Source organism: Watersipora subatra, chromosome 10 (assembly GCF_963576615.1).
Source record: "Watersipora subatra chromosome 10, tzWatSuba1.1, whole genome shotgun sequence".
In the NCBI taxonomy this organism is placed as follows: Eukaryota; Metazoa; Bryozoa; class Gymnolaemata; order Cheilostomatida; family Watersiporidae; genus Watersipora; species Watersipora subatra.
The window spans coordinates 33,315,850-33,343,732 of NC_088717.1; the positions used below are offsets into that span (position 1 = coordinate 33,315,850).

At 32.9% G+C, this 27,883-nt stretch overlaps 1 protein-coding gene across 1 annotated transcript; it reads right to left on the minus strand.

Annotated features, from left to right (window-relative positions):
- Positions 1-7,315: 7,315 nt before the first annotated feature.
- Positions 7,316-26,482, minus strand: LOC137406987 (calpain-15-like). The gene is made up of 7 exons (XM_068093588.1): positions 26,301-26,482; positions 25,773-25,956; positions 25,085-25,226; positions 19,375-19,555; positions 16,167-16,328; positions 15,312-15,470; positions 7,316-7,511 (listed from the first exon to the last, which is right to left on the minus strand). The coding sequence occupies exons 1-7, from the start codon at positions 26,480-26,482 to the stop codon at positions 7,316-7,318; spliced, it is 1,206 nt and encodes a 401-aa protein (XP_067949689.1).
- Positions 26,483-27,883: the final 1,401 nt, after the last annotated feature.

A 27,883-nucleotide genomic window follows, 5' to 3' on the forward strand; every position in this document is an offset into this window, starting at 1 on the left:
GATGGCTATTATTTTCACAATTTAACCAACTAAATAAATGGGAAAGCTCTAATGCGTTTCATTCTTATATAAAAATTGTACCTATTTGTGTTGCAACGTGTTTAATTTATAATAAAGTTTAAAAGTCACTTAGCCCACTTAGCCCACTTAGCCTACTCAGCTCATTCAGCCAAAAAAATTCTTATTAAGTTATTCCAAATAAGCCAATACAAAGATTCTAAAAACTCTGGGCAATGTAGCTGAAAAACAAATCAGAAATACTTTTGCAAGCTTTAAGTTTGACTGTTAACCCATTTAGTTTTACACCTTACACTAACTTTTTAAAATAATTTCTTACAGTATTATGTTTAAGGAAATTAAGCTACAATAATTTTATTTTTTTAGTTTCATATGCTTTATTAATTTTAAATGCAATAAATAAAAATTCATTAAAGAACTATTAAGTTGTAATTCTTTCACAAAAAACCAACTAAAAACAAATGAAAGAAAGCAACCAATACAGCAGATAAAACACTAAAGAAACCAACAAGAATGGTGAGCTGCACAATTATAAAAAATATGCCAATCAGTTCAAAGCATACATAGTCAAATTAATTTTTTTACTTTTTATTACTAAAATTCACACAAATCCGGTTTTTTTCAGAGCACAAAATGCTTTTTTCATTAGGAATGGTTGATCATCTAGCTGTGGCAAGACATTACATCTAGTTTGCCAATTTCAACTTTTTATCCAAATTTCAATAGTAGCCAAGTGTCAGCCTGGATCAGAAAGTGTTGCTCAGTGCTTTGTTTCAAACTAGCTGGCAGCTAAACATTTTTAACTACCACCAAAGCATAAACTTATCTCTAGCACAAAGCATAGGCTTATCTCTAGCACAAAGCATAGACCTATCTCTAGCACAAAGCATAGACTTATCTCTAGCACAAAGCATAGACTTATCTCTAGCTCAAAGCATAGACTTATCTCTAGCGCAAAGCATAGACTTATCTCTAGCACAAAGCATAGACTTATCTCTAGCACAAAGCATAGACTTATCTCTAGCACAAAGCATAGACTTATCTCTAGCACAAAGCATATACTTATCTCTAGCACAAAGCATAGACTTATTTCCACCACCAAAGCATAGACTTATCTCTAGCACAAAGCATAGACTTATCTCTAGCACAAAGCATAGACTTATCTCTAGCACAAAGCATAGACTTATCTCTACCACCAAAGCATAGACTTATCTCTAGCACAAAAAAATCTCAGAAACTTGCAATTTTAATCCTTACAAAATTTACAGACTTTTGGTATGACGTTCAGCAAAATTTCCAAAATACACATCAATAATTTTCAAAGCTGTTTAACCTTTAGAAAGGTTGCTATACATGTAGAACTAAAAAATAACCAACTCCTTCTCATGTTACAGTTCTCACCAACTGTTTGTAAATGACTAACATAGTCCTCTAGCCTTACTAACATTTATTATATATGACCACTTTTACATTTTAGCAAACAATATACATGGATGTTATTGGAATTTTTAGGATAAGAGCTCAGCAAAGTTATTTTACAGTTTTACCTAGATTTCTAAAGTAATTGTACGGCCAGTATGTAGTGCACCTAGCTTTCACAGTTCATGAGTAACCTTCGTCTGCTCAGCTTCAGATGTTATGTAGATCCAGCTCACCCACGAATATACAGTATAGCTATTGTTTGCTGTTACCAACCAGAGACTGAAGAAAAGGTATTTAATTGATGAATTTTTATTTTTTACACGTTTTTTTCATTTTCAAACTAAAATAAAATTTATCTTTCATTAACAGGAACTCTAATCAAGTTCAGTAGGAAGATCAACTCACACCAGCTCAGAGTTTTGGACGAGTCGATAAATAACTCTGTTAGTGAAAGTTAATGTTGGTTTTTGGTGAACAGTACTTCCAGCCATCTATTTTGATTGTTCTTGTGAAGATGATATGTTAACCTCAACACCGGTACGATAATCATTAGCAGCCCAGTTTTTTATCAGCCATCAAGAGAAGTCGAACAATTTGGCTGAAATTAGTAAAACAGGTTATCACTCTGTTTTCTCCAAGCAGTATATTGTAAATAATTAGTCATATGAAGGATGTTTGACACTAATTGGTAAGACTCGTTATATCTACAAGTAATATAGTTTAGTTTACTTAGTATATTTTAACTAGGACTACTAGCAGTAGTTATGTTCACATAATTCACTGTATTTATCATGAAGTGTAGTTAGTATAACACAAATGAATCCTTGTGATTGTTATTATACAGTGTATTATATAAAAAATAGTTCCTGATAGTGTTTAAAATATTTTGCTTGTAAATCAAACCCTATTTTTTGTAGCAAAATATTGGTCTCGATTAGGCGAAAAACATTGTTGCTCAACCAAATAAAATGCCTAAAACATCAGCCAATCGCTGAGCTGTTTATATAATAAACAACATATCTATAACTGTTGATTACTAACCCTCATTTGTTGCTAGAAACAGCATTCAATTTCCTTTCGCTAAGCATGTGCGCCACTGCTAAAAAATCAGCTTGTCAGGTAAACACCATACTAACACAAGTTGGCATGTTATGAAATATTGATGAAATTACTGAAAACCCATATCACTGCCAACACAATACAAGAATTAATGTGTGTGTACTGTTAATTAAAACTAGGTGAACCCAAAATGTAGGCTAATGCTACCATTAGTGTAACATTTAAAAATGTCTCAAATTTTCAGCTTTTTAAACTTCTTGTTTCCTTGTTATTTAACTATTTTTATCTGAATAAAAGACAGCTTTTAATAGTGTCATATTGTCATATTTAATATCTGTTTACATTTAAGCATCAAAATTTTCATAATTGTATGACACACTGACAGCTTCCTTCAAGCTCACCATCAAGAATTGTCCATTATAATATCTTTAGACGTTTAGCCTCCAGCAACTTTAAAATAATGACTTATTCTGGCGAATAATGTGTGGATATACAAGTACATTGCCATGTCAAGAATCTTTCTTTAGTCAGTAGAGTATTAGTAAGCTATTGGTATGTTTTAATTGAATAACTTAATAAAAAAGAGAAGCAATGGCCATCAAACAAATAGTAAATATTCATATGCAATATTTTGGCGTTACACTTAAAAAGAGGGAACTTTGACTTGATGATCAGAAGCTAAATGTTTAACTTGCAGTCAGCTGAAACAACATCTTCTGTATAAAAGTCGACGGTAGATCTGGTGGAATATAAACTTCCATGGTTAGTTCGTGAGAATGTCCTTATAAAAACACTCTTCGTTTGGTTACGATTCAATATAGCAATCGCGCTACTTCCAGTACAATCTACACCGAGTCGTTAAGCCTCAACATTATCCTTACTGAGAGGTACCTACAGGCAGATGTTATGTTAACCATCTAGGAGATAACTCAAAGCATTAACATTTTGAAAACTCACTGTAGAAATTGCCTTCTATTATATTTTACAACTAGTTTTGTTCTGCAACAACAAACCCTGAATTTTCAAATTCTAGATGATCTCTCACCCAACTTCTCAAACAGCGTTTTGCTGCAACAAGCGTCAAAGGATTGACTAATACTTGATACTATTAAACAGACTAGTTGTAGGCAGTTGATCACCTCTATTTTATGGGTGGCTAACAAATACGCCCCTTCTACTATACAATTTTTTCTTCTTCAACACCAAATATTTACATGATTTTTTTGTTAAATCAGACATCTGATATTGTTGTCCAATACAACTACTATAAATATTTAGTAGCACTGTCTGTAGCTAGACAAATTGGAACACAACTCAAGTAATAACACAAGTTATGTAACACTATAAGATGATTATCACACCAACAGAGCAAAAAATTGCTTAAAATGAGGACGCTTTTCCAAAATAATTATTTTACCTTGCAAACAGAAGTATCAAAGACAGACAGATTGTAAGTAATTTGCTCTCTTACTGGTAAAACAAAGTTATGGCCAACTTCAGGAATCCAAGCAAAGCTCCTAACCCACACTTATCCGGTCAGAAACTCGACGTTAACCTTAAAAGGTATCCTAAGAGCTATATGAAAGGTTTAGTTCAAACTGCTTTACAATTGTCAGAATTTTTTTAAATATAAATTTACAAACTAAAGTTTATTTTAAACATCTATCAAACATATTAAACTAAACCAAAATTAACCTTACTATTTGACTGTATAATATCACTTACCGGTATATTTTATAGGCTTTAACAGACACCTTTTCCATCACCAAAACAAGGTTTCTACACTGTTTAGAATTTTTTTAGAAAGTCTGAATAAATAGCATGTTATTTAGCCGATATAACCAATTGAAATTAAATCTTTTACAGTTTTACAATTTAATACCTGAATAATATGGCAGATGTACAACTTCGAAACTAAACTACTGGAATCATTTCAAACTTACATCTATTAGAGTTTCTTTAGAGACAGCTAGTCGTACCAAAATATTTGGTATATTTTGGGTTCACTATGAGATCTGTACACCTGACTTGCTTACTTGTGTGACAAATGAATATAAACTTCAATTTGTCAAAAACGAATGTTTTTAGAATGTATAGTTTAGGAGCTATTTCACAAAATGGTATGATTAGCTGTAAACACAAATTATTGAAAACTTGAAGGTTATTGACAAAGATGTGCATAGTATATAAAATGGGCGGGTAAGACAGTTGAGACAGTTGAGACAGGTGAGACAGGTGAGACAGGTGAGACAGGTGAGACAGGTGAGACAGGTGAGACAGGTGAGACAGGTGAGACAGGTGAGACAGGTGAGACAGGTGAGACAGGTGAGACAGGTGAGACAGTTGAGACAGGTGAGACAGGTGAGACAGGTGAGACAGGTGAAACAGGTGAGACAGGTGAGACAGGTGAGACAGGTGAGACAGGTGAGACAGGTGAGACAGGTGAGACAGGTGAGACAGGTGAGACAGGTGAGACAGGTGAGACAGTTGAGACAGGTGAGACAGGTGAGACAGGTGAGACAGGAGAGACAGTTGAGACAGGCGAGACAGGCGAGACAGGCGAGACAGGCGAGACAGGCGAGACAGGTGAGACAGGTGAGACAGGTGAGACAGGTGAGACAGGTGAGACAGGGGAGACAGTTGAAACAGTTGAGACAGGCGAGACAGGTGAGACAGGTGAGACAGGTGAGACATGTGCACACATACATCAAAAGTACTATCTTTGGTTTTAGTTCTTGTATAAAACACTAAACAACCTGTCATAAAATTTAACTTTTCGATTCTAACCAATGACAAATGACCACAATATTTACCTCAATCCCTTTAGGAAAGTAACATAATGCTAGTTTTCTTTGAGACACCCTACAATCATATTTATGAAATCTCAATAAAACTATCTAAATGAACAGGAACAAACAAAATAATTAAAATGTAACAAATGTGATTAAAATTAGTCAGGTAAAAATACTGATGACAATATTCACGGTTTTGTTGTTGTTAAAGAATACTGTTTACCAGAAAGGCAATTTTCACTTTTATTATGCTACTTACCTTTTCGTATTTGGTCAACAAACTTTTACCAGCCAAGAAAACTATTTGATGAGCCTGTTAGAGCTAGTATTATTTCTACTAATAAAACCAGTAACTATAATACTATGTTACTTTGTATAGCCAGGTATATAATGCTGTGTAAAAGATGAAAATCAACAATGCTATTACCTTGATATCAGGTTGCCACATAGCTAAAATAATAGTCACTTATATATGTTCAATATAAAGCTACAAATATATACCATTAGCAAAGCTAAAAAATCACTGAAACTATTGATGCTAAAATGAAAATGCAAGCTACAAAAATTATGCGACTAGTTATTACTGTAATTCACATGTAAACTTACAAATGATAAATGTACGTAAGACTGATTGTGTTTAATCAGCAGATCTCTATCAACATATGAATGGTTTTATTAGCCTATCATAAAATTGCCTTTGTACGTAAAGTACCTTATATGCTTATATGCTCTTCGTAAGATTCGACATTTTTTGTCTGTTGAAGATGCTAAATTAATATATACTTCAACAGTCCGAAGTCGTCTTGAATATTGTGTGACTTTGTTTATGTTTCTAGGTAAATGTCATTCAGATCAAATTGAGGCTTGCCAAAATAAAGCGGTGCGAGTAATATGCAAAGCGCCTAAATCCTTCTCAGTAACTGATGGTCGTCGATTATTAGGCCTACATACTCTCGCCAGGCGACGTTCTTTCTTTTACAGGCAGTTGATAGGCAAAGTTGAAGTAGCTACAGTGGCCAGTGCTCTATACGAATATGTTGAACAGAATAGTGAGAGACACCAAATAAGCCTAAGATCACAATGCTCATTATTAACACCATCTATTAATAAGAACTATGGCAGACAATCTTTTAAATATAACGCTATCAAGATTATGAAAGTAGAGATATTAGATCCTGTGAATGAGCTGTGATTTGATATTGATTAATTGGCCATACTATGACTACTGATCATTCTATATTTTATTTACTAACACTGGTATACTAACAACATTGAATTAAAATTATTAAATACCATTGGTTGTCACTTTACAACTATAACTGACATAAGAATAGTAGAGTATTGTGTCACCCGCGTTAAAAAAACCTTAAAAAATGATTATACTAATTACTAACTTGGAATCTAAATACTCAATCAGCTCAGCTTGCATATATATATATATATATATATATATATATATATATATATATATATATATATATATACATATATATATATATATATATATATATATGTATATATATATATTCATATATATATATGAATACATATATATGCATACATATATATGCATATATATATATATATATATATATATATATATATATATATATATATATATATATATATATATATATATATATATATATATATTCAGCTTAATCAACGACCTTATTACCCTCTTATAGAAATCATATTATTGTAGCCATTATCAATTGTATTCTCAATTATCATATTATACCACATTGTATTAGTTTTAATCTTTAACTATATATGAGGTCAACAGAACACTATTTTCTTATGAAAACCTCAATCAATAATATTCACACACGCACGCACGCACACACACATACACACACCTTTTTGGCTCTAAAAATGGTTTTCCGTTATCGAACAATAAGCTAAGGAAAATTCATTTGACGGATTTATTGTTATTTTTTACTTTGAACAAAAAAATTAAAAGAAAGTTTATTGGCATCCTTTTCATAACATCAACTGTATTCAAGTTCAGTAACAGTATCTCTTCAAGCCAGCTCAGAGTTTTGGACGAGTCGATGAATGACTCTGTTAGAAAAGGTTAAGCTTGGTTTTTGGAGAACAGGATTTGCAGCCGTTAAATCTGCTTGTTCTTGTGAAGCTGGTGATGCAAAGCCAATAAGAGTTTTGTAATCATTAGTAGCCCATTTTCCATCAGCCGTTAGAAGGAATTGAACAATTTGGCTATAATTATTAAAAAAGGTTGTTACTCTGCTTTCCCCATGCAGTATATTGAGAATAATTAGTCGTATGAAACATGTTTGACACTAATTGGTAAGACTCGCTATATCTACAAGTAATATAGTTTAGTTTATTTAGTATATTTTAACTATGACTACTAGCAGTAGTTATGTTCACATAATTCACTATATTCATCATGAAGTATAGTTAGTGTAACACAAATGAACTGTGCTAACTTATCGTTCCTATTGTAATTCATTGTATTGAACATAGTTCCTATTAGCTTTAAATGTATTATTCTCGTAACTGAAAAACGATTGGTAAGTGATCGAAAAACTTTGTTTTTATGAAGAAATAACTAAAGCCCAACTAAAACTCCTGAAGCCTCAGTCAAGCACTGCACTGTTTACATAGTACACTACATAGATTGTCTGAATTCAAGGATTGTGATCACTCATTAGCCGCTAGTAACAGCGCGCAATTTGTTTTTAGTGGATACAAGTGCTACATTTCAAAATATATATGTAAATGCTTGTCATTTGCACATCACGGTAATGAGTTTGCATTCCGGTAGATATTTATAATATCTCTGAAAAACTATTGTTGCAACTCAAGTATTACAAGGTTTAATATATTTTTACTTTTTTTAGATAGTTAAACGCAAAGTATGGACTAGTTTGATTATAAGCACAGCATTCGATGTTGTCTAAATTTTTGTCAACTTTTTTAGCTCTGTTTCTTAAGTGAATTGGTTTTTATTCTAGCTATAATTTTTTGAATAAAGTTTAGGCTAAATCAAAATTCTGCAAGCATGAACTTGTTCATAATGCAAGTTACTTAAAGTGTAACACGACGTCCCATTGTTAAGATTAATATAACACTTGACAGCTTCATTTACCTCATCCCTAAATGATATAAGTTATATCATAACAACTCAATACACCAATAGCCTCCAGCAAATCTCACTTATTGCGAGTAGTGATGTGTAGATATACATGTACTATGCAAAACTAAATACATTTTTTTTAGTTCAAGCAGTAGAAGCGTACTATGTTGTTATTAAATAACTTGACAAGAGAACAAGTTGCAATCATTAAATAAAAAGTGAATATTTCAATGCAGAGTTCTGGCTCGACCTTATAAAAGAGAATATTTTGGAATGCTATTTAAAAGTTGAAGTTTCAACCTGCAGTTAGCTGGAATGACATCTTCTGTAATTGGGTCAGTAGTGCACCTGGTAGAATATAAACTTCCATAGGTGGTTTTTGGGAATGTCCTTATACACACAGACTTTGTTTGGTCACGATTCACTATAATGATTGCGCTACCTCCACTAAAGTCTATTGGTAGCCGGTATGCCTCAATATTATCATGACCAGGAGGTACCTACAAGCAGAGCCGATGTTATCTATCTACAAGTAGGTAAGAACTCTAAAATTCAAAATTTTGAAAACTTATTTAGATTTTATCACATTTGAAAACTAGTTTGGCTCCAAAGCATGGCTGCTTGAGTCTTCAGGTTCTAGACTGCATCTCACACAGCTAGTGAACCAGTGTTTCTGCTGTGTACACTTTCAGGAAGTTGACTACGCCTGATACTGCTATTTAGTTCAGTGACAGGTAGTTAATTTTTTGTGCATGATGGTGGCACTAAGTGTGTGCCATTCTATGGTTAGACTTTTGTTCTATACGACGCTAAAGATTATGGGTTTTCTCAGTAAAGTATGTCTTTAGAAAGCAGAAGTCCTGATACAAATCGTCTCGATACAGCCACCATAGAAATGATAAAGATTACTGTCTGCAAATATATTACATTGTAATGTAACACACTAATAATACAACTAATGTAAAGTTCAAACCTGAATAGAGCATTACCAGAGCATAACTTTACTTGAGTTAAAAAAAAATCTGAGACAACCTCTTTACTCAAGAGACAGCGATGAACCACATATAGACCAACAGTGAATAGTGTACTATCTCTAACTGGTCAATTAAAAAGATGAACTTTGGGAAACTTAAAAAAACTTTTTATATTTTGTTTGAAGCTTAACCTTCTAATTGCAAAATCTTTTGGGCATTTTAAAAATTCCCAATATAAGCTACATTGGAACTTCTATTAAGTAACTTCCTTTGAATATTTAAAAACAAAACATCATTTTAGAAACCTATAAACAATGAAAATTGAAGGGAAACTTCCTTATACTATTTGAGTGCAATATCACTTCGGATAAATTTGTTCAATCAACAAAACGATTTTTCCCTAATTTTTTGAAAATTTTTAGAAAAGCAGAACATGTAAAACTTTTGAGCAGCCAATTTAAGTTATACAAGTCAGACTATTTACACTCTAATAGTTTTTGGGCTAAATTGTAGCCTAGATGTGCAACTTAAAGATTAAACTACTAAACTCTTTTCCAACTTACAGTTAGTGCTGTTCCTTTAGAAGCTGTCAGCCGTACTAAAATACTTGCTATTTTTTCTGGGCTCACTTTCAGCTGCGTGCACTTGACTTTTTTACTAGTATGACAAGTGAATGTGAACTTAATGTTTTCTAAAAAATGAAAGTTTTAAAACTTTACAGCTCAGATGGAATTGCCTCAAATGATAAGATTAGTAGAAAGTGCAAGTTAATGAATGATTACAACCAATCAAATGCAAGCATGCATTACAACCAATCAACTGCAAGTATGCATTACAACCAATCAACTGCAAGTATGCATTACAACCAATCAACTGCAAGCATGCATTACAACCAATCAACTGCAAGTATGCATTACAACCAATCAACTGCAAGTATGCATTACAACCAATCAACTGCAAGTATGCATTACAACCAATCAACTGCAAGTATGCATTACAACCAATCAACTGCCAGTATGCATTATGCTTTTTCTTTCAAGCAAAAAAGGCTAGAGAAAACTCGCAACTAGATGGTACTTCAATTCACATGTCTATGCACATATGAAGAGAATACATAAAACTGACTGTACCTAATTTGCATATCTATAGAAACATATTCATGTCTCTTGCAGTCTATTACTAAATAAACCTTTTAAATACAATAGAGTGTCTTATTAAACATGATTAACTTGTATAGTTTGAGTACATCAAAAATTGGCAAAATCTTCTAACTTTTTTTAATTTGTAGAGTTCATATGTTAGAAAAATTGTTACGAGCTATGGTGAATTTTCATGGTTGCAAAATCAGCTGTTTGGTTTTTTGTAGTAATTTATAGAAACAAAGAACCTGGATTATCATTTTTCTTTCATAACTCACAAGCAGCACATATTAGGAAATTTCTGAGCTGCTGAACAACTTTGTCTAAAGTTGTTTTGTGAAGGTTTAACAAATAATTATATTAACTACGACTTTCTCAAAACATTTGGGTGAAGGAGTTCAAACATAAACTAGTATTTATTACAAAACCATACAATTAAAATAATATTGTTTGTTTTTAAAGCCATTTTATCTTTGATCAACAATGTATTTCACCTAGAAAAAAGTCGGTTTCTTAATGTTCACATTATTTAATATTTATGTTGTCAAACTGTATTGAACATAAATATATATGTGGAAATAGTAAAAGTAAATTTTTTTACTTTAAGAACTGATCACCAATGATAATGCCAAATCTTTAACACCACTGTTAGTAACTTTAAGAGGAAACCAGGCTTTCAAGTCTTAAACACCCACTATGTTTATGGGATAAACTAAAGGTGTGAGGGTCTCTATGAGAGTGAATTAAAGCATTAAAATGTGAGACACATATTAACCTTAATGACCTTTTTACCATTTACCACATGTGGCTGTATAGAGCTCTTGTACAAAACTGAAATAGGATATGGAAAAGCTTCATTTTTATTTTTTATTTTTTATGCACACCATGATGGATGATAAATGACTACCTAATTTGAGATAAAATCACACAGGGAACAAATTGCAACCAATATTCTTGAAGAATAGAGCTACAAGTGTCTGATTTGATGCTAAATGTTAATCGTTATCCGTCTCTCCGTCTCACAGATAATTTGTCATTTTTAGCTTAGCAGTCGTTCAAAAGGCTTATTGGGTACTTAATATTTTAGCTTTAGCAACCATATTAGTCGATGACTTACCATTCAATACCCACTGATTGAAATTTGTAACATATATTTGATATTTTCCTTTAGTGAGAAGTTTTGATCTCCAAGTCATACACTCTATATCACTGTTTTTAGTAGATCCAATTAATCCCCAACTTTGATCAAAGATTACCATTGATGTCAGGATTAATTTAGGGCGATCTCCACTTGCGGCTAACTTTCTGTAACAAAACTTTACCAGTTGTTTGCACTTGTAACTCTTTATTTAATGCTTGCATATGACATTAGTCAGTTTTCAGCATTGCATTACTAATATACACTGATATATACTAGTATCTGATATATTACACTGATATATACTATATATATCCATATATATGTATACATAAATGTGTATATTTATATGTATATACACATACATACACACACATATATATTATATTATATATATATATATATATATATATATATATATATATATATATATATATATAGGCATAATAAAGTGAACTGAGGAAGCCATCAAGAAAACAGATATAGCAACTCGTGAACTGCTGACCATGCATGGAGCACCCCACCCAAAAACTGATACTACTAGATTGTATCTCAATAGGAAAGATAGCAGCAGGGGACTCAAAAGTGTATAGCAAACAGGGAAAGAGGAGGAGCAACGCATCAAAGCATATGCAGCCTCCATGGCCACTTCAGATAAGTTGCTAGTGGAAATTCAATCGGCTGCTCCGACAATGGACCTACGCCCTGATGATGAGGAAACTGACTGGCACACGAAACCTCTTCATGGTGCTTACCACCGACAAGTATCTAAGGTTGGCAATCGTCACCAGACATATATGTGGCTGAACAAAGAAAACCTAACAACCAATACAGAGTCATTAATCATGGCAGCCTAGGAGCAAGTGCTCCCAACAAGGCAACTCCAAACAAAAATTAATCACACTAGAGACGATCCTAGATGCAGACTGTGCAAATATGCACCTGCGACCATCCAACACATCATCAGTGGATGCAAGCAGCTAGCAGGAAACGCATACACTGAGCGGCATAATCATGTTGCAGGTGTTGTGTATAGAAGTCTATGTGACGAGTATGGCCTTAATAAACCACAACACTGGTGGGAAGCTCCTGGTAAGGTGAATTTAAATGACCGTGCTAAGATCCTCTGGGACTTCTACATCCTGACTGACAAGCATGTCCTAGCAAACCAACCAGATATAGTGGTGGTGGACAAAGAGAACAAGAGAGCTACTACATGTATAATAGATATAGCAGTACCATATGACTACAATATAGCCAGCAAAGAAAAAGAAAAAGTAGAGAAATATCTTCCTCTTGGAGAAGAGATTGAAAAATGCTGGAATGTAAGAACAACTGTAATCCCAGTAGTCATTGGGGCACTGGGCGCAATAATACCGGCGCATAAAATGTGACTTGCCCAAATACCAACAGCAATCAACACAGGCGAGTTGCAGAAAAGTGCGCTTTTGGGAATAGCTAAGATCTTGAGGTAAGTTCTCAAACTCCCAGGTCTCTGGTAGGAGACCCGAGTTAACGAGCAGAAATTACCAACCACACGGGGTATCCGGGGAGAGGAAACAATTTTTCTTTATACATATATATATATGTATATATATATATATATATATATATATATAGATATACGTGTATATATATACGTGTATATATATGTACACAAATCTAAATGAATATTTGTACATATGTAACTATCTGCATATCTAAATAAACATATATTTACAAAAATATATATGCCTATATATATAGGTATTAATTTACTTTAAAGGTAAAACATAAATATATTTTATCAAGTCAATGCTGGTCTACAATATTTGTTGTCTGTGGACTTTCTAGCGCTATCTGAGAAACATTCAGTTCATTTATTGAAATTTATTGGTATTCCTTTTTTGTAATGTTTATGACATGCATAAAAAGCAAAACAATCACTTTTATGATTCAAGGAGTGTTAGAATTTTGGCCAAGTTTCACCTAAAAGTTTTTAAATTGAGGCAAAAATACAAAAATTAACAATATCTCATCAACTTAATGCTGTTTCTATAGTTTCTATGAATAAGTATCAGCTTCATAAAACAATAAAAAGAATAACATACATAGAATATATACATACAATAGTCACTGGAGATTATACAGTGGTGATACACAGTATGGAACCGCCCTTGTGTTTTACTACCTAATGTGCTATAATGGCTCTAATTTTCTTCCCACCTCCAACTATAATTCCATCACTAGTACAGTTGAAGGTGCAACTAATCAGAGTGTCGCATAAAAAATTCCCTAAATTCATAAATAGGAGTCTAGTGAATAATGTCTAGAATTCCCAACATTTTTATTCTACTCAGTTTAGTAACCGTTTAAGCCAATAATTGCATTTAGTGAGACATTGTGCATTGCGCAACGTAACCCAAGTAGTATATTTGAAAACCCTTCGGCTCTCAGTAAAAGTCATTCTAATAACTTCATCATTATGCCTCAACATCTCACGAAAAAAAGTGCTGTAATAATTCACCTTCAATAACAAGGGAAATCACAAAGGGAAATTGCAAAGGAGGTAGCTGCTCTAAGAAAAATGTGTTTACAACAATCTGCAGATGGATGGAAACTGGTCAAGTTGAAGAGAGGGCTGGTAGAAAAAGGAAAAAATTAGCAGCAGCTTGATTGACCAGGCACCAAGTGAGACTTCCTTTGACTATGATGGACATATAACCAGTCCTTAGCTGGCCAAAGAGTTGAAAGAATCACCACATACAAAGTTCGCATCATCAACTGTTCACAAATCAGCAAGAGATAATGGTAATGAGAGTGATGAGAGCACATTCACCTTGCAAAACCACTCTGGTAACAATTATGTAAGAACGAGACGTTGTCAAGTTTAAACCAAAATTTATTCCACCCACGATAAAGCATACAACCTCAGTATTGGTGTGGGGTTGTGTCTGTGCTGCTGGTTCTGGTAGAATAAACTTTATTGATGGTATGATGAATACAGAGAAATATTGTGAAGTGCTATGAAGTGTGATGATACCATCTGCTAAAAATCTGTTTGACAAAGAATGGCTGTTCTAGCAAAATAATGCTTCATGTCACACATCCAAAAGAGTAAAGAAATGGTTTGCTAACCATAATGTTAACACTCTGAGCTGGCCTGCTCAGTCACCAGACCATAACTCAATTGAGATTTTGTGGTGCAGAATAGACAATCCATAACAAAAAACAAACTAACTAATAAAAGAAGATTGATGGAGCTGATTGTGCAATCCTGGCATAATTGATTAGCGCCCCCTTCAGAGCTTTAAATGCCCTTCAAATGCTGACAGATAGTAGATCTAAGCGCTGCTGAGCAGTGATTGACTATGAAGGCTGGCCAACCAAATATCGATCATCTTAAGGACTAGAAAAGACCTTTTCAAAGCTACAAAACCCTATCTACAGTTTAATTAACAATAAAAAGATTGTCAAAGATAAAAAAAATGTTATTTTATGAATTTTGTTGAGACACTATTTAATAACGGTGACAGCTGTACAGTATTTTTCTAACAGCCTTCAGTAAACCTCTAATAATATTTTTATAGAAAATAAGATGTGGTTTAAACTAAGTTTTTTCAAAAAGCCAACATTGTGACGCTTCAAATGATATATAATTCTTTACTTTAATTGTAGATTACTCACCTATCTATTGGCTGTAGATTAATGTCAACTTGAGCAGTATCAAAAATTTCAAACTCAAATGCATCCCATGAGGTGTCTCCTTCTTGAAAAAGTTTTGCTTTAGCGGAATGTTCATAGTAGTTTTCTCGTGCAACGCATATTATTAGACTAGCAAAATAGCTACAAAACATATTAACTGATGCTGAACGCAGTCTGTTACAGTTCTAAAATAATGCAGCACAGAAAAGTTGGACTAAAACACAAAAACTAAACAATCCTTATTTAATTTGTTTTTTGTATTAAACCACATATTCTGGTAAACTGATAAACACGCATCTTTTCGGTTTAAGAAATCTGCAACAATCATTGGGAGATGAAAAATGTTATTTAACTTAATCGGTACTAGCAGTTTTGTGACCCTCTGTCTTTTTTAGCTCATACATGTACTGGGGCTACGTAAATCATAAGCACAGATACATTCTAACTTGAGTGGAGCATGAAAACACACAAATACATCTACATAAATTGCTTTCACAATTTTAGAATTCACAAGTGCAACTGTTCAAGTACTTATTATTGCATACTCAGTTCAGCATTGTACTTGATTGTATTCTACTGCATTTAACTCTGTACTTTCTGTATAATTTAGCTAATATACTGTAGAGCCATAACTAGCAACCATGCAGCCATTCAGCAGGTTTACACAATTGCTATTACTCATTCAGGATAAGACAACTTATTTTTAAGTAGCTCATCAAAGCGAACTTCTAATTAAAACAATAAAATAAATATGAATATCATTACTTTGAAGGCATCTTCCTAAATAATGAGAAAAAATTTTTTTCTTGGTATAACTAAATGTGGTAGCATACAGACCGTGAAAAATCTTCCATAGATATCCAAAAGATGCCTTCAGTTGTGTTTCCTTTTCCCTCCAGTGGAACTAAGTGTTCGGGCACATCTTTCCATTTATCAGAACCTTCACTCCAGTTTCCACTGAAAGCAACTTTTCCCCATATATTGCGAAGTTGAAAAAGCCTTCAATAGAAAACATGCAGTTACAAGTAATTTATTCTAAATTTATTACCTTACAATCGATTGGTCCCCTTACAGCAGTTAATCTATGAGCAATTTGCTGTCAGATTTTAGGCAGATTTTGGGTTTTGCAAAGCATATTGTTTGCGATGCTCTGATCAATATGCCAAAAAATGAGATTTATTTATGCTATTTATGTTCATTTTTATAAATAATAAAAAAGCAAATATGTTAAAAAGCATTTTTCACTAAAGTTAAGGCTGAGCAGGTTCATTCAAACACGTTTTTGGACACCATATTGTTGCAATGAGGAATCATTTTTACATAAAATCTTTGACCATATTACTGATTCTTTCAATTTGAACTTTGACTTTTGACTATTTGAACTTTCAACTCTCAACTCATTAGTTTCACTCAAGTCTAATTTACGTTTGTTGAAGCTTAATATTGTAGTGGAAGGTGGTTCGTCTTAAAACACCAAGCCAGATCAAACCATACCAAGCCAGGTCAAGCCATGCAAAACTGAGCCAGCTCAGCCCAGCCCTATGCAAGGAGGGCGGAGCCTCGTAACTATAAAATAGACTAAAATGCAATACGAGAGGCGGAGCTGTACTGTGCCTGATTGTTGCGCGGAGTCTTGTTATTTTTGGAGTTAGTAAAGACAGTGTACAAACCCTCAAACAATATTGTAAACTTTAAAAAATAATAAAAACATCAATAATAAGCAAATTCCTGTTCACCGTAAATTGTCTCATATGCCAAGGCTAGTAGAAGTTTCACATAAAACTGGTGGTTGACTTGCTCACGCATTTTTGAAAACTCGAAGCAATGATCGAATTAGAAAAATCAAAGTTTTAGGAATTGTAGTATGGTGTATATATAAAAAAGTTCAGTGTCCAATTACCACTTTTAAACGCTTTGAAATAAGATGCAACCTCCATTCTGATAAAAGAAAGTGGGTCACAATTTTAGTAAGTAGGATTAAGTTGCATATATTATGTTTGTGTAATATTGATAGGAAGTTAGTAAACTCTATGCCACCTGCATTTGTTGTCCTTTTAAAGTTACATATATTTAGGGCAACCATTTATGCTCTTTCAAAATCTGAACTCTGTTTAACTAATAGAAGCTTAAAACAGACCAAATTTTTCTTGCGAAGCCGTTGGTATGCAGAACAAAAATTATAAAACATGGCGTCGCTTGAGTCAAATAAGCTTTTTTTCATTGATACTAAATTTATAAATGATAATTTCAAGGAATACTTTGGCGATGTAACTAATGCAGAATTATCTGATGACAAAGAAAGTTTTGATGCGAATGAATTCCATGTTCAATTGATGCCAAAAATATTCATGAAGAAATAATCGCACATTCCGAAGAGCAGGATTTGTTATAGTTCAGGCTGCGTTAAGAAATTTCATTCACGAAAGTGAACATCCCATTGGTAACAAAAAATTCGGCTGTCCTAACTACTAAATTTTTTGAAAATGTTTTTGTAAATTGGGTCTGGTTGTTCCAAAAGCATAACTCAATTCGAAAATGATGAAATAAGCCTGTGCAGATATGCTTGCTCTGAAATATCCAGTACTGGGTTGGATATTGCTATTTTAGCAAATATAGAAGGCATATTTCATGCTAGTAAGCACATAGTTTCTACAAAAAGAGCTAGTAATACACATAGACAGAAAGCTAGAACTGCATATAAACACTACATTAAGCCAATATGCAGACTCATGTTTGAATATATGCACGCTATATATGTGTGTCAACACACGGGATAAGTTTGTGAATCAATGCAGGGAGTCCAGTCAATCGTTCTGAGGAAGCTAAATCGTGGAAGCAAGTCAAGTAACACATGTGAACAGTCTGTATGCTTTCAAACAATCATGTAAAATTTTGCAATAGCACCATTTAGTGCTACCTGGTATATTGAATGGAATATCCGGAGAAACTACTGAAGTGCTGCCTTCACACCTGACTAAAACATGTCTGCAGCCAATATTGTGAGGCAGGTTCTAATGTTGATTCTTTGAAAGTCAGCATCTATAGTTTTAAACGACTGTGGAAGTTACTGTTTCCTGGAGTACGCTGCTGTACTGCGCTGGACAGAAGACTGAAGAAAAAGTAATAGTGAAGTAGCCATAACCAGCAACATGTTTCCTTTTTGAAATTTGACTCAATATAGATCATTACTCATGGAAATAATTTAATTTAACCAATTTGATTTAAAACTAAGTTTTATTGTATTGCCTCTATGGTGAACAGTGTTTTCATGATACCAGTAACCATTTTCTTGCGCAACATCAAATCAAATTTTTTGCATTCAGCAAGGTTTGGTTATTAACTTGAAGCTAAAACTATCTATAGACATAAAACAATTACAACTTTTTAATTGAAACATTCAGATTCAGCATAAAATTCTGTCCTAGAAATTATGTATTTGTAGAACTGCAGCTAAATTCAGTAGTGGTTGCTATGGTGAGTCTAATTGAAAACATATGGTTACGTCACACAAAATTTTAAACTAAATTTTCTTGAATTCACATTTCAGTCGTTTTAAAAAGATTAAGTAGCTTTTTGACTATAAAATCAGTTCTAACCAATGTAGGAACAAATCTTCTTTCAGCAGAGAGTTTCTAAATTTTTTTGTTATGCTGAGCAACTACTGTGTCTAAATTTGAATATTTTTTAATTTGACCTCACTTTCTGAAATCATGACCCAAATCGGTAATGTTAGAATTCCTTTTTGCATGCAATTTATAGAAAAAAATTGCAAAACTTCCCTAAAATTGAGCATCATCTATTGAATATTTAGACAGGTGTTTAGTGAAATATTGATGAAAAAATTACAAAGAAACATTTTTACATGATCAACTAATCCGTCTTTCCTAAAGCAAACCATTCATTTGTTGGTCTGCACACAGGTTATCTGGTCTGCTAGTTTATCCCAGCACTTTTAGGTGTTAATCGTAATATTAATCTTTCTATTTCAAAAGTGTAAAAAGCGTCAACTTGAATGGCTGTGTGCCTAAATGTGTTTAGAACTTACTTCACATCTCCTATTAGTGCTATAGCCAGAAAAGTATACCCATGCCTTCCTCGAAGTTTAACCTTTTGTAAATCGGTATGAGAGTTTGGATACGTGTTACACGCTATTATGAAGCCATCTTGTAGTGCCATTCGTAGTCTTTCCCAGAGCGCTTGTTGATGGCCTTCATCATTTAATTCATCTAATCGATGATGTTAAATAAAAATTATTGCTTCAAGTTGCACAACAAATAATAAGGAAATATTTAAAACCTAACAAATCATCTAACTTGGTTTGATCGTTTGCTTGCAAAATTGACAACATTGATATAAATATTGTTGCCTTGCTGGATCTCGCAAACAATTGACAAATTCTAAAAAATTCCTTCAGTTTGTGTTTCTTTCTGTTTTGTTGTCCAGTTTTTTTAAATTTTATTATGAAATAAATTAGAAACCCATTTGCATTTTTACCCCAAACTATAAGCAACTGTTTAAATAAAATATGTACAGCTGTTGTGGAGCTGCAACATGTATGTAGACTAAAATATGAAGATTTGAACTTTTGAAAAGAATAATGATGTTTTGAACCCTTTAACAAAAACTGAAGTGAAAAGAACTAAAAAAATTAGCCAGGCCTGCCTCGGTACCATAGAGGCTCTGTACTTTGACCATGGTAGCAAGAAGTTTTATACTATGCCCCTGATTACATTGCTCTGCTGTTAAATATATATATATATATACATGTATATATATATATATAAATACATATATATTATATATTATACATACATGTATATATATGTATATATATGTATACCTATATATATATATATATATATATATATATACATATATATATACATGTATATATATATGTATATATATATAAATATATATACATGTATATATATTTATATATATATATAGATATATACATATATATATATACATGTATGTATATATACATATATATATACATATACATGTATATATATATATATATATATATATATATATATAGGTATATATATACATATATATATATATATACATGTATATATATACATATATATATACATGTATATCTATATATAAATATATATATACATGTATATATATATAAATATATATACATGTATACATGTAGTTTTACTTAACTTGTAGCTACTGGCAGTTTCATGACTTCTGTCATTCTTTAGGCTGCTATTATATATATATATATATATATATATATATATATATATATATATATATATATATATGTATATATATATATATATTCCAATGTAGTGTGTTAAAGCTGCCAGATAGTGCTCAATGAGTGGTCAGAGCTTAAATATAAAATTTATTCATGTAAAACCTTAGATAAAAAACAACTTCATTACTATTAGTTTCATGTCTGTTACGCAGACAATCATCAGATAAAATTGTTTTCGTCCAACTGAGTTAAATATGTAAGGGAGGTGTAATTACTATAACGACTGATAGCTATGTAATTGCATTTCGTAGTGTGTATTTAGTAGAATGTCGGCATGTGGAAGCTAGCTCGTTACGCTTGTTGAGTGAGCTCATTTCTGGTTTTGTGAGGATGATGTACTTTTCTGATATGCGCAGGTTACAACGCTTGGTGGCTGGGTCGTATAGCCTTGCGTGTTGAACGATTTTCCATTTAATTGTATACGATGTGTTCAGGCCTTTTAGCTGCCAGATGTAGTTACTAAGCTCTGGGGCAGATTGCTTGTCCTGGTGCCTGAAAGATGATATGTGGCCGCTGAGTCGTGTCTTAAAGGTATTTTCTGTGAGGCCAATATAACTTTCTGTAGGTTTGCTACCGTCGTCTGTGGTGACTACAGCTTGGTAAATGAGCGACTTGCTAAGACAGTTTCCTTCGAGAGGGCATTCATTTGGTGCGCGACAGTTGCATGTTTTGTTGTTTGCTGGGTGCGTCGAGGCGTTGTTCAAGAGCTTCTTATTGTGATTGTTGATGGTTTGTTTGATGTTAGGCATGCAGCTGTAGCCAATCTTTGTGTTGTTTCTATTAAATAGCTTTCTTAGAGGGTGATTGCTCGGAAAAGATTTATTTAATATTTTGATGAATTTCTGGCCGATGTTATTTGCCACGTTTCTGCTATATGGTGGGTTGAACCATGTGATTTTTCTTTGTCGCCTGTGTTGTTTAGTTGGTGTAGTGGTCTCATGGGGTGCAAATTTCAGCTGGTGTGTATATCCGCTTGCGGTCAATGCCTGCTGGTATGGTGGTGCTGCTCGGTTGAACTCATTAGCATCGGATGAGATTGCTGATAGTCGGTGGTTGATTGCTTGAGGTAGCTGCTTTATAATGCAGGGTGGGTGGTTGGATTGGGTGTGGATGTATGACGGGGTGTTATTGGGTTTGTTGTACGGTGAGTATTTCCCAGTTGTTAGGTCGAAGGTGACGTCTAGGAAGTGTGTCACTTTTTTGTTGGTTTCGGCTGTGATGTTTAGTCCGTGCTTCTTGAATATAAGGCAGAGGTCTTTTTTAATTTTTTCGGCTTGGCGGGGTGTAGATCCTGTTACTGCTAAACCGTCATCTCTATACAGTCCTAGGTTGATGCTGTGCTTCTTACTGATCTCGTGTAGTAAGAATGAGCCAATTAATTCGCCAATTAATTCGCAATTATATATATATATATATAATTATATATATATATATATATATATATGATATCATATGATATATATATGATATATATATATATATATATATATATATATATATATATATATGCAGCTAGCAGGAAATGCATACACTGAGCGGCATAATCATGTTGCAGGTGTTGTGCATAGAAGTCTTTGTGATGAGTATGGCATTAATAAACCACAACACTGGTGGGAAGCTCCTGATAAGGTCAATGAAAATGACCGCGCTAAGATCCTCTGGGACTTTTACATCCGGACTGACAAGCATGTTCTAGCAAACCAACTAAATATAGTAGTGGTGGACAAGGAGAACAAGAGGGCTACTATAATAGATATAGCAGTACCCAATAACTACAATATAGCCAGCAAAGAAAAAGAAAAGGTAGAGAAATATCTCCCTCTTGAAGAAAAGATTGAAAAATGCTGGGATGTAAGAACAACTGTAATCCCAATAGTCATTGGGGCACTGGGCGCAATAACACCGGCGCATAAAATGTGGCTTGCCCAAATACCAACAGCAATCAACTCAGGTGAGTTGCAGAAAAGTGCGCTATTGAGAACAGCTAAGATCTTGAGGCGAGTGCTCAAACTCCCAGGTCTCTGGTAGGAGACCCGAGTTACAACAGAAGTTACCACCCATACGGGTTAACCGGGGTAAAGAAACAATTTTTTTAATGCATATACATGTATATATATATATATACATTTTTATATATTTGAAAAAAATATTAAGAAGAAAGTAAACTTTTAGTAATTGCGCTACAAATTTGTTTTATGTGATGCACTCATCAGACGCGTTTGTACAAAAGTTAAAAGCTTTACTGAAATTGCCGAAATGTCAGAAATGGGCTCGCTGTGTTAGTTGTACTATTTAGTGCCAAGTGTAAGAGAAGATAACTCCTAGCATGTCTGCAATTATAAGTCCATTCATTTCTTTTATTCAATGTGCCTAAGTGTGGTTTGCATATTATGAAGTATTTTTCTAGTAAACATAGTTTGCATCGTTTTGTTTTGTTTGTATATGGTTGTGCTTGAGCTAATATTTTCCATGTTATGTTGTATGTTGCGTTGCTTTCTTTCGACTTCCAGATGTGCTTGCTCAATTCTGTGTGGTGTTGTTTGTTTTTGTGGTTAAATGCTGCTTTACGGTTGCTGTATCTAGTTTTAAATTCTGTTGAGCAAAGTCCTATGTAGGTCGCTGCGTGGTTGTTTGTATGGTTGTTCACTGTTGCTTAGTATATCACATTTTTGGCTGTGCATTTTTCTTCCAAAGGGCAGTTGTTCTTTTGTCTGCAGTATGATTGTATTTTCGTCTTTTGTAACATCTGCTGTGTTGCTTGCAAAGTCTAATCCTTTTTTCAATAGTGCCTCTGTTATTGAAGGGTAAAATTCACAAAAGTCAAAAGTAATAAATGCTTGCTGTTGTTTTTCCTTTATTTCTCTAAACCAATTCAGTACGTCACCTGTACTTCACCATAATTTTACCTTAGTTTCTATTGTCACTTTGTTGTTGATACTTGTGAGCAGGGTTTTGCCAATTTTTCATATTTCAGATTTTGTTCGATTGATTAGTCTACATGTGGGGTGGTTTGTAAAGTTATCTTTGTGGTCTTTTAACGCTATAAATGGCTGTTTCTCGGCTATTGTCTCAATTCTTTTCTCAAGTCCTAATTTTTGCGCTACTTCTTTTTCTTTTGATGTAATTTGGTTTACTGCTGTATTGTGAGCTTTTTTGTAAGTTTTAGTCACATTATCTGACAACATTTTGCTGTATTCATCATTTTCAAGTCTGTAAAAATTGGTTGTTTTGTCGGCTTTGACAAGTATTTTATTGTTTGCTTGTATCGTCTTAATGTCTTGAAGCAGTCTTCGCTGAAGCTCATTGTTGTATGACTTGAATTTGATGTTTTGTATCATTTCTTTTATTTTACTTTCAAAATCTGACATTTCTTTTATAAAAGGTGGTAGTTGCTTTGTTTTGAATCCATAGGTTTTTTCTTGTTCTGATTGCTGATTTGGGTTCAAGTAAAAATGTGCTTTCCATCTCATTCGGTGAGTTAACCATTTGGTCATTTCCATTAATCTTTGTAGGTAATTAGATTTTTGCTTTTTGGTAAAGGTTTTCATTTTAGTACAGCCACGTCTAAAGAGTGCATTGCAGGAAACCAGTTAGTAGCGCAATTACTAAAAGTTTACTTTCTACTTAATATTTAAAAAAAAAACATATCATACTCCACTAGTTATCTTTTAGGTTGTTAGTGTAGAGTTCTCTTCATATATATATATATATATATATATATATATATAAATATATATAAATATATATATATATATATATATATATATATATATATATATATATATATATATATATATATATATATGGATTTGGAGATAAGATAGATATGTATATATTCATAGATATGAAAATGATGCTGTAAAAACAAGTGTTCAACAAAAATAATACAATACACTTTGCCATTTCAAAATATATATCACAAGGCAAAGTATAAGATGTAAAACAAGTGCAAATAAATAATTATACTACCACCCGAACATTGTAATATTGTAATATTAAAGGTAATATTATCAAACTGTCTAATCAAAATATCATACTTTTAGTTTTTCAAAGAAAGAAGTGCCAACTTGAAAATATAATTACTCTTTTACAGCTACATGTGGATGGTTAAAAGTTGAAAAATTTTCAGGTTATAGCCAAAGCTGAATGCAACTAATACAAGAGCGTTTCTTGCTATAAAAAACAAACAAGCGAACTTGTAAATTGTTAGAAGGCCAAAGTCGGATTTCCTTTATAATTTAAACTTTGTTTTGACTATATTTTTGTGAGACTGCAATAAGATATTTGGCAGGATTTAATTGCTCATTACCTGCATAAAGGTTAAACCAATTTTAGACAGCGGATTGCATTGCAAGAGCTCCTTTTGCAAAATGAGTTGCAAGCTTCCCGTTGCAAATCTCTAGGTTGGGCACAACAATAGATTTCGTTTTTGTGCATTTTTATATAAAGTAGATAATGTTGAAAGTTGACTTACGAGTAAAGTGTACCTCTACTGCACAACCAGTGAGATATCTCATTCCATCAGTCAATGTTTTGTAGTTTAGCGCTGAGTAGCCTCCTAACAGTTTTGCTATGGCTTTTTCTAAAAGTGGCACCCAAAGTTGCTTTCTCTTTGCCTGTAGAAATGCATTTATATAAGGATCTATATTTTTTTAAAGGCAGCTGCTATTTATTTCCTGTCCTTATGTACCTAATAGTACAGGTATATGCTTGCATTGTTCAGTTCGGTTTGTGATCCTGAGTAGCATAAACCCAGAAAATATTGTATTTGGTTTAAATCCTGTGCTAAAAATTTCCATTGCATCAACTTGTACAACTGTCATTCGTTAAAGAATAAGATAGACAAAAATTGACCACTTTAGAATGTGGTAAAGGTGATAAACATTCTTGCTATTTTTATTGCACTAATAACTTTATGTTAGCGTATTCTAAATGATTATCTAGTTACCTAGAGTGCGCTAGACCTAAGATTTCCAGTTTGTTTTTTTTTTATATTTATTTGCATTTTAAACACTCGATGTAAAGAACTCTGTAACCATGGCATCAGCTAAGTAACTAGTTTCTCAAATTTGCGCTTAAAGTTTTGACAGCATCGAGTCAAAAACATAAAACTTATAAAAATAAATCTATTGTGAAATCCTTGATGATAGTGTAAAAAGTACCTTGGCAAACTTTAGTTGTTTATCTGAATCACAAGGAAGTTTGTCATCAATGATAACCTCTTTCCAATCTCCATTGATACAAAGTTTGAACCCATAAACACCATATGGATTTAATTGGTTTACGGGAAATATTCTCTCTAGCAGAAACTTCTTCTCAGCAATGGATGCTGCTGCGGTTAAAAACCTGTAAAATGTATTTGTAATTGTGTTGTCATGGCGGCGTTCTCACAACACTTTTATACTACATCATGTTATGATGGCTGCTATTAAAATAAGAATCAAGAATATTTTAAGAGTCATGCACTACCATTTTTCTGCTTAGATTTCAATTTAATATACCTACACATGCAAATATCCATTCAAGCATAATTGTACAATCTATTTAATTAGATTATTTAATTACCTAATAAGTGTACTATTTATTTAATTTAAAGGATTGTTCTTTAATATACATGTGCAATCAAACTTATGATCGCACACATGCGTTTCTACACCAAAGCTAAGAATTTAAATTTTCACTGGCTTTACCAGCAGTCAGGCAGTTTTCCTTGAATGACATCATTGCATGCAGGTTCTCTAAAAAGTGCCCAATCACAATCTTCTGAAGTACTAGCATCCTGAATTTCACCTGGTCGTAGCCACTGATTTATCTTATTCTCTATCTCTACAGTTTCATTAACCAACAGAGGGAATTCCGTGTCCTGATACATTGTACCTGTCTAAATAAAAAAGATGTAATAAATAAGTTTTTTGTAGTTTCAATAATAATTTTAATCCAATTAGTTTGGTAGTCTGGTGAAAAGCATGGCGCATATGTCCGTAAGGTTTGAACAGAAGAGTCCAAATTGTAAAACTAAATATCCTTTACACATATCATATTGACAGACACACATTTACACCAAACTAGCTTCATACCCATAGTTTGGTATAAAGGGCTTTTTCATCAAAAGCCTCCAACAACAAAACACTAACTTAATAAATAGCCTAATATAATTGACTCAACAAAATAAAGAGCATTGCTCATAGGAATAGAAGAACTCATAAAGAAATAACTACAACATTTTGATTCAGTAATTATTTTTAACGCCCTATGGCTGCTACTACAGTAGAAAAAATACTCAGAGCTCTACATAGCAAATATATATAAATATTTCTAGGAGTATGTTGTCTGTGAATCTGTCATTCTAGCTATAGCACATACTAATTATTTTACCAATGCGGCCACCCATTACGGTGCCTGGGTGAGAAATATTTTTTGTAAGTATTCATTATTACATCTGGGGTCGAGGCCAATTCTGCTCGCACGGACAATTATTTTGTCTCCATATCTATTAAAAAATCTGTATCTATTATCTATCACCATATACATGTATATATTAAAAGCTATTCGTCGCTGATTTTGTCATGGCGAGTAATCCATTATCCAATAACCGGTATTCCTTATAATAAACACGATTTGTGAAATTTTTGTTAAAAGTTTGAAGTTTACTAAAATACATACTAAAACTTCCTTCAAGCATGTGTTTAGTAAACTAAATTCATTTAAGTTCAGCACTTAACTTTTGAGTCTGTCTCAAAGGTAAGAAATCTCTATGCAGTACATTTCAATGTTATATCATCTTGGAAATCATAACAACAAAATGCACTAAGTATTATTGTAGGTACATGTAGTTACTAAGGTTAACAGTATTTTGTTACTATTTTGAATGATGATGCTTGCTACCACGAGGTGACTGCATTAGATAATGACAATGGGTTTTTATAATACTACCCTATGCTTGTCTACAGCCTACGATATTTTTGCATTTCAGTGTTAACACGCCAATCTGTCGCATACCAACACTGAAACAAACTCAAACCATATTATTGTATACAAAACAATTTGTCATTGTAATCATAGTGAAATAGTCCATACTTAGCTATTACTTACTAATGATTTTATGTTTAAGTTTATGTTTAAAAATTTCTTTTCAAATTAACTTTAACGAAATACTTCTTTCAAGTTATGAAACTTTAAACTTACAGTGGTTCAAAAACCTTTTGGCCTACAGTTGTTTATTTAAAAAAAATTTAATTGTCCTGCACAAAACCATTTCTTCATGATATGAAGT

Excerpts from the sequence above, each read along its gene's own strand:
- LOC137406987 (XM_068093588.1), bottom strand. The coding sequence starts at position 26,482 with ATGTATCAGGACACGGAATTCCCTCTGTTGGTTAATGAAACTGTAGAG. Across the intron at positions 19,556-25,084 it reads AGTAGAGGTACACTTTACTC|ATGAATTAAATGATGAAGGC; the intron begins GTAAGTCAACTT and ends ATCATCGATTAG. Across the intron at positions 7,512-15,311 it reads AATCTACAGCCAATAGATAG|CCAAATTGTTCAATTCCTTC; the intron begins GTGAGTAATCTA and ends TAATAATTATAG.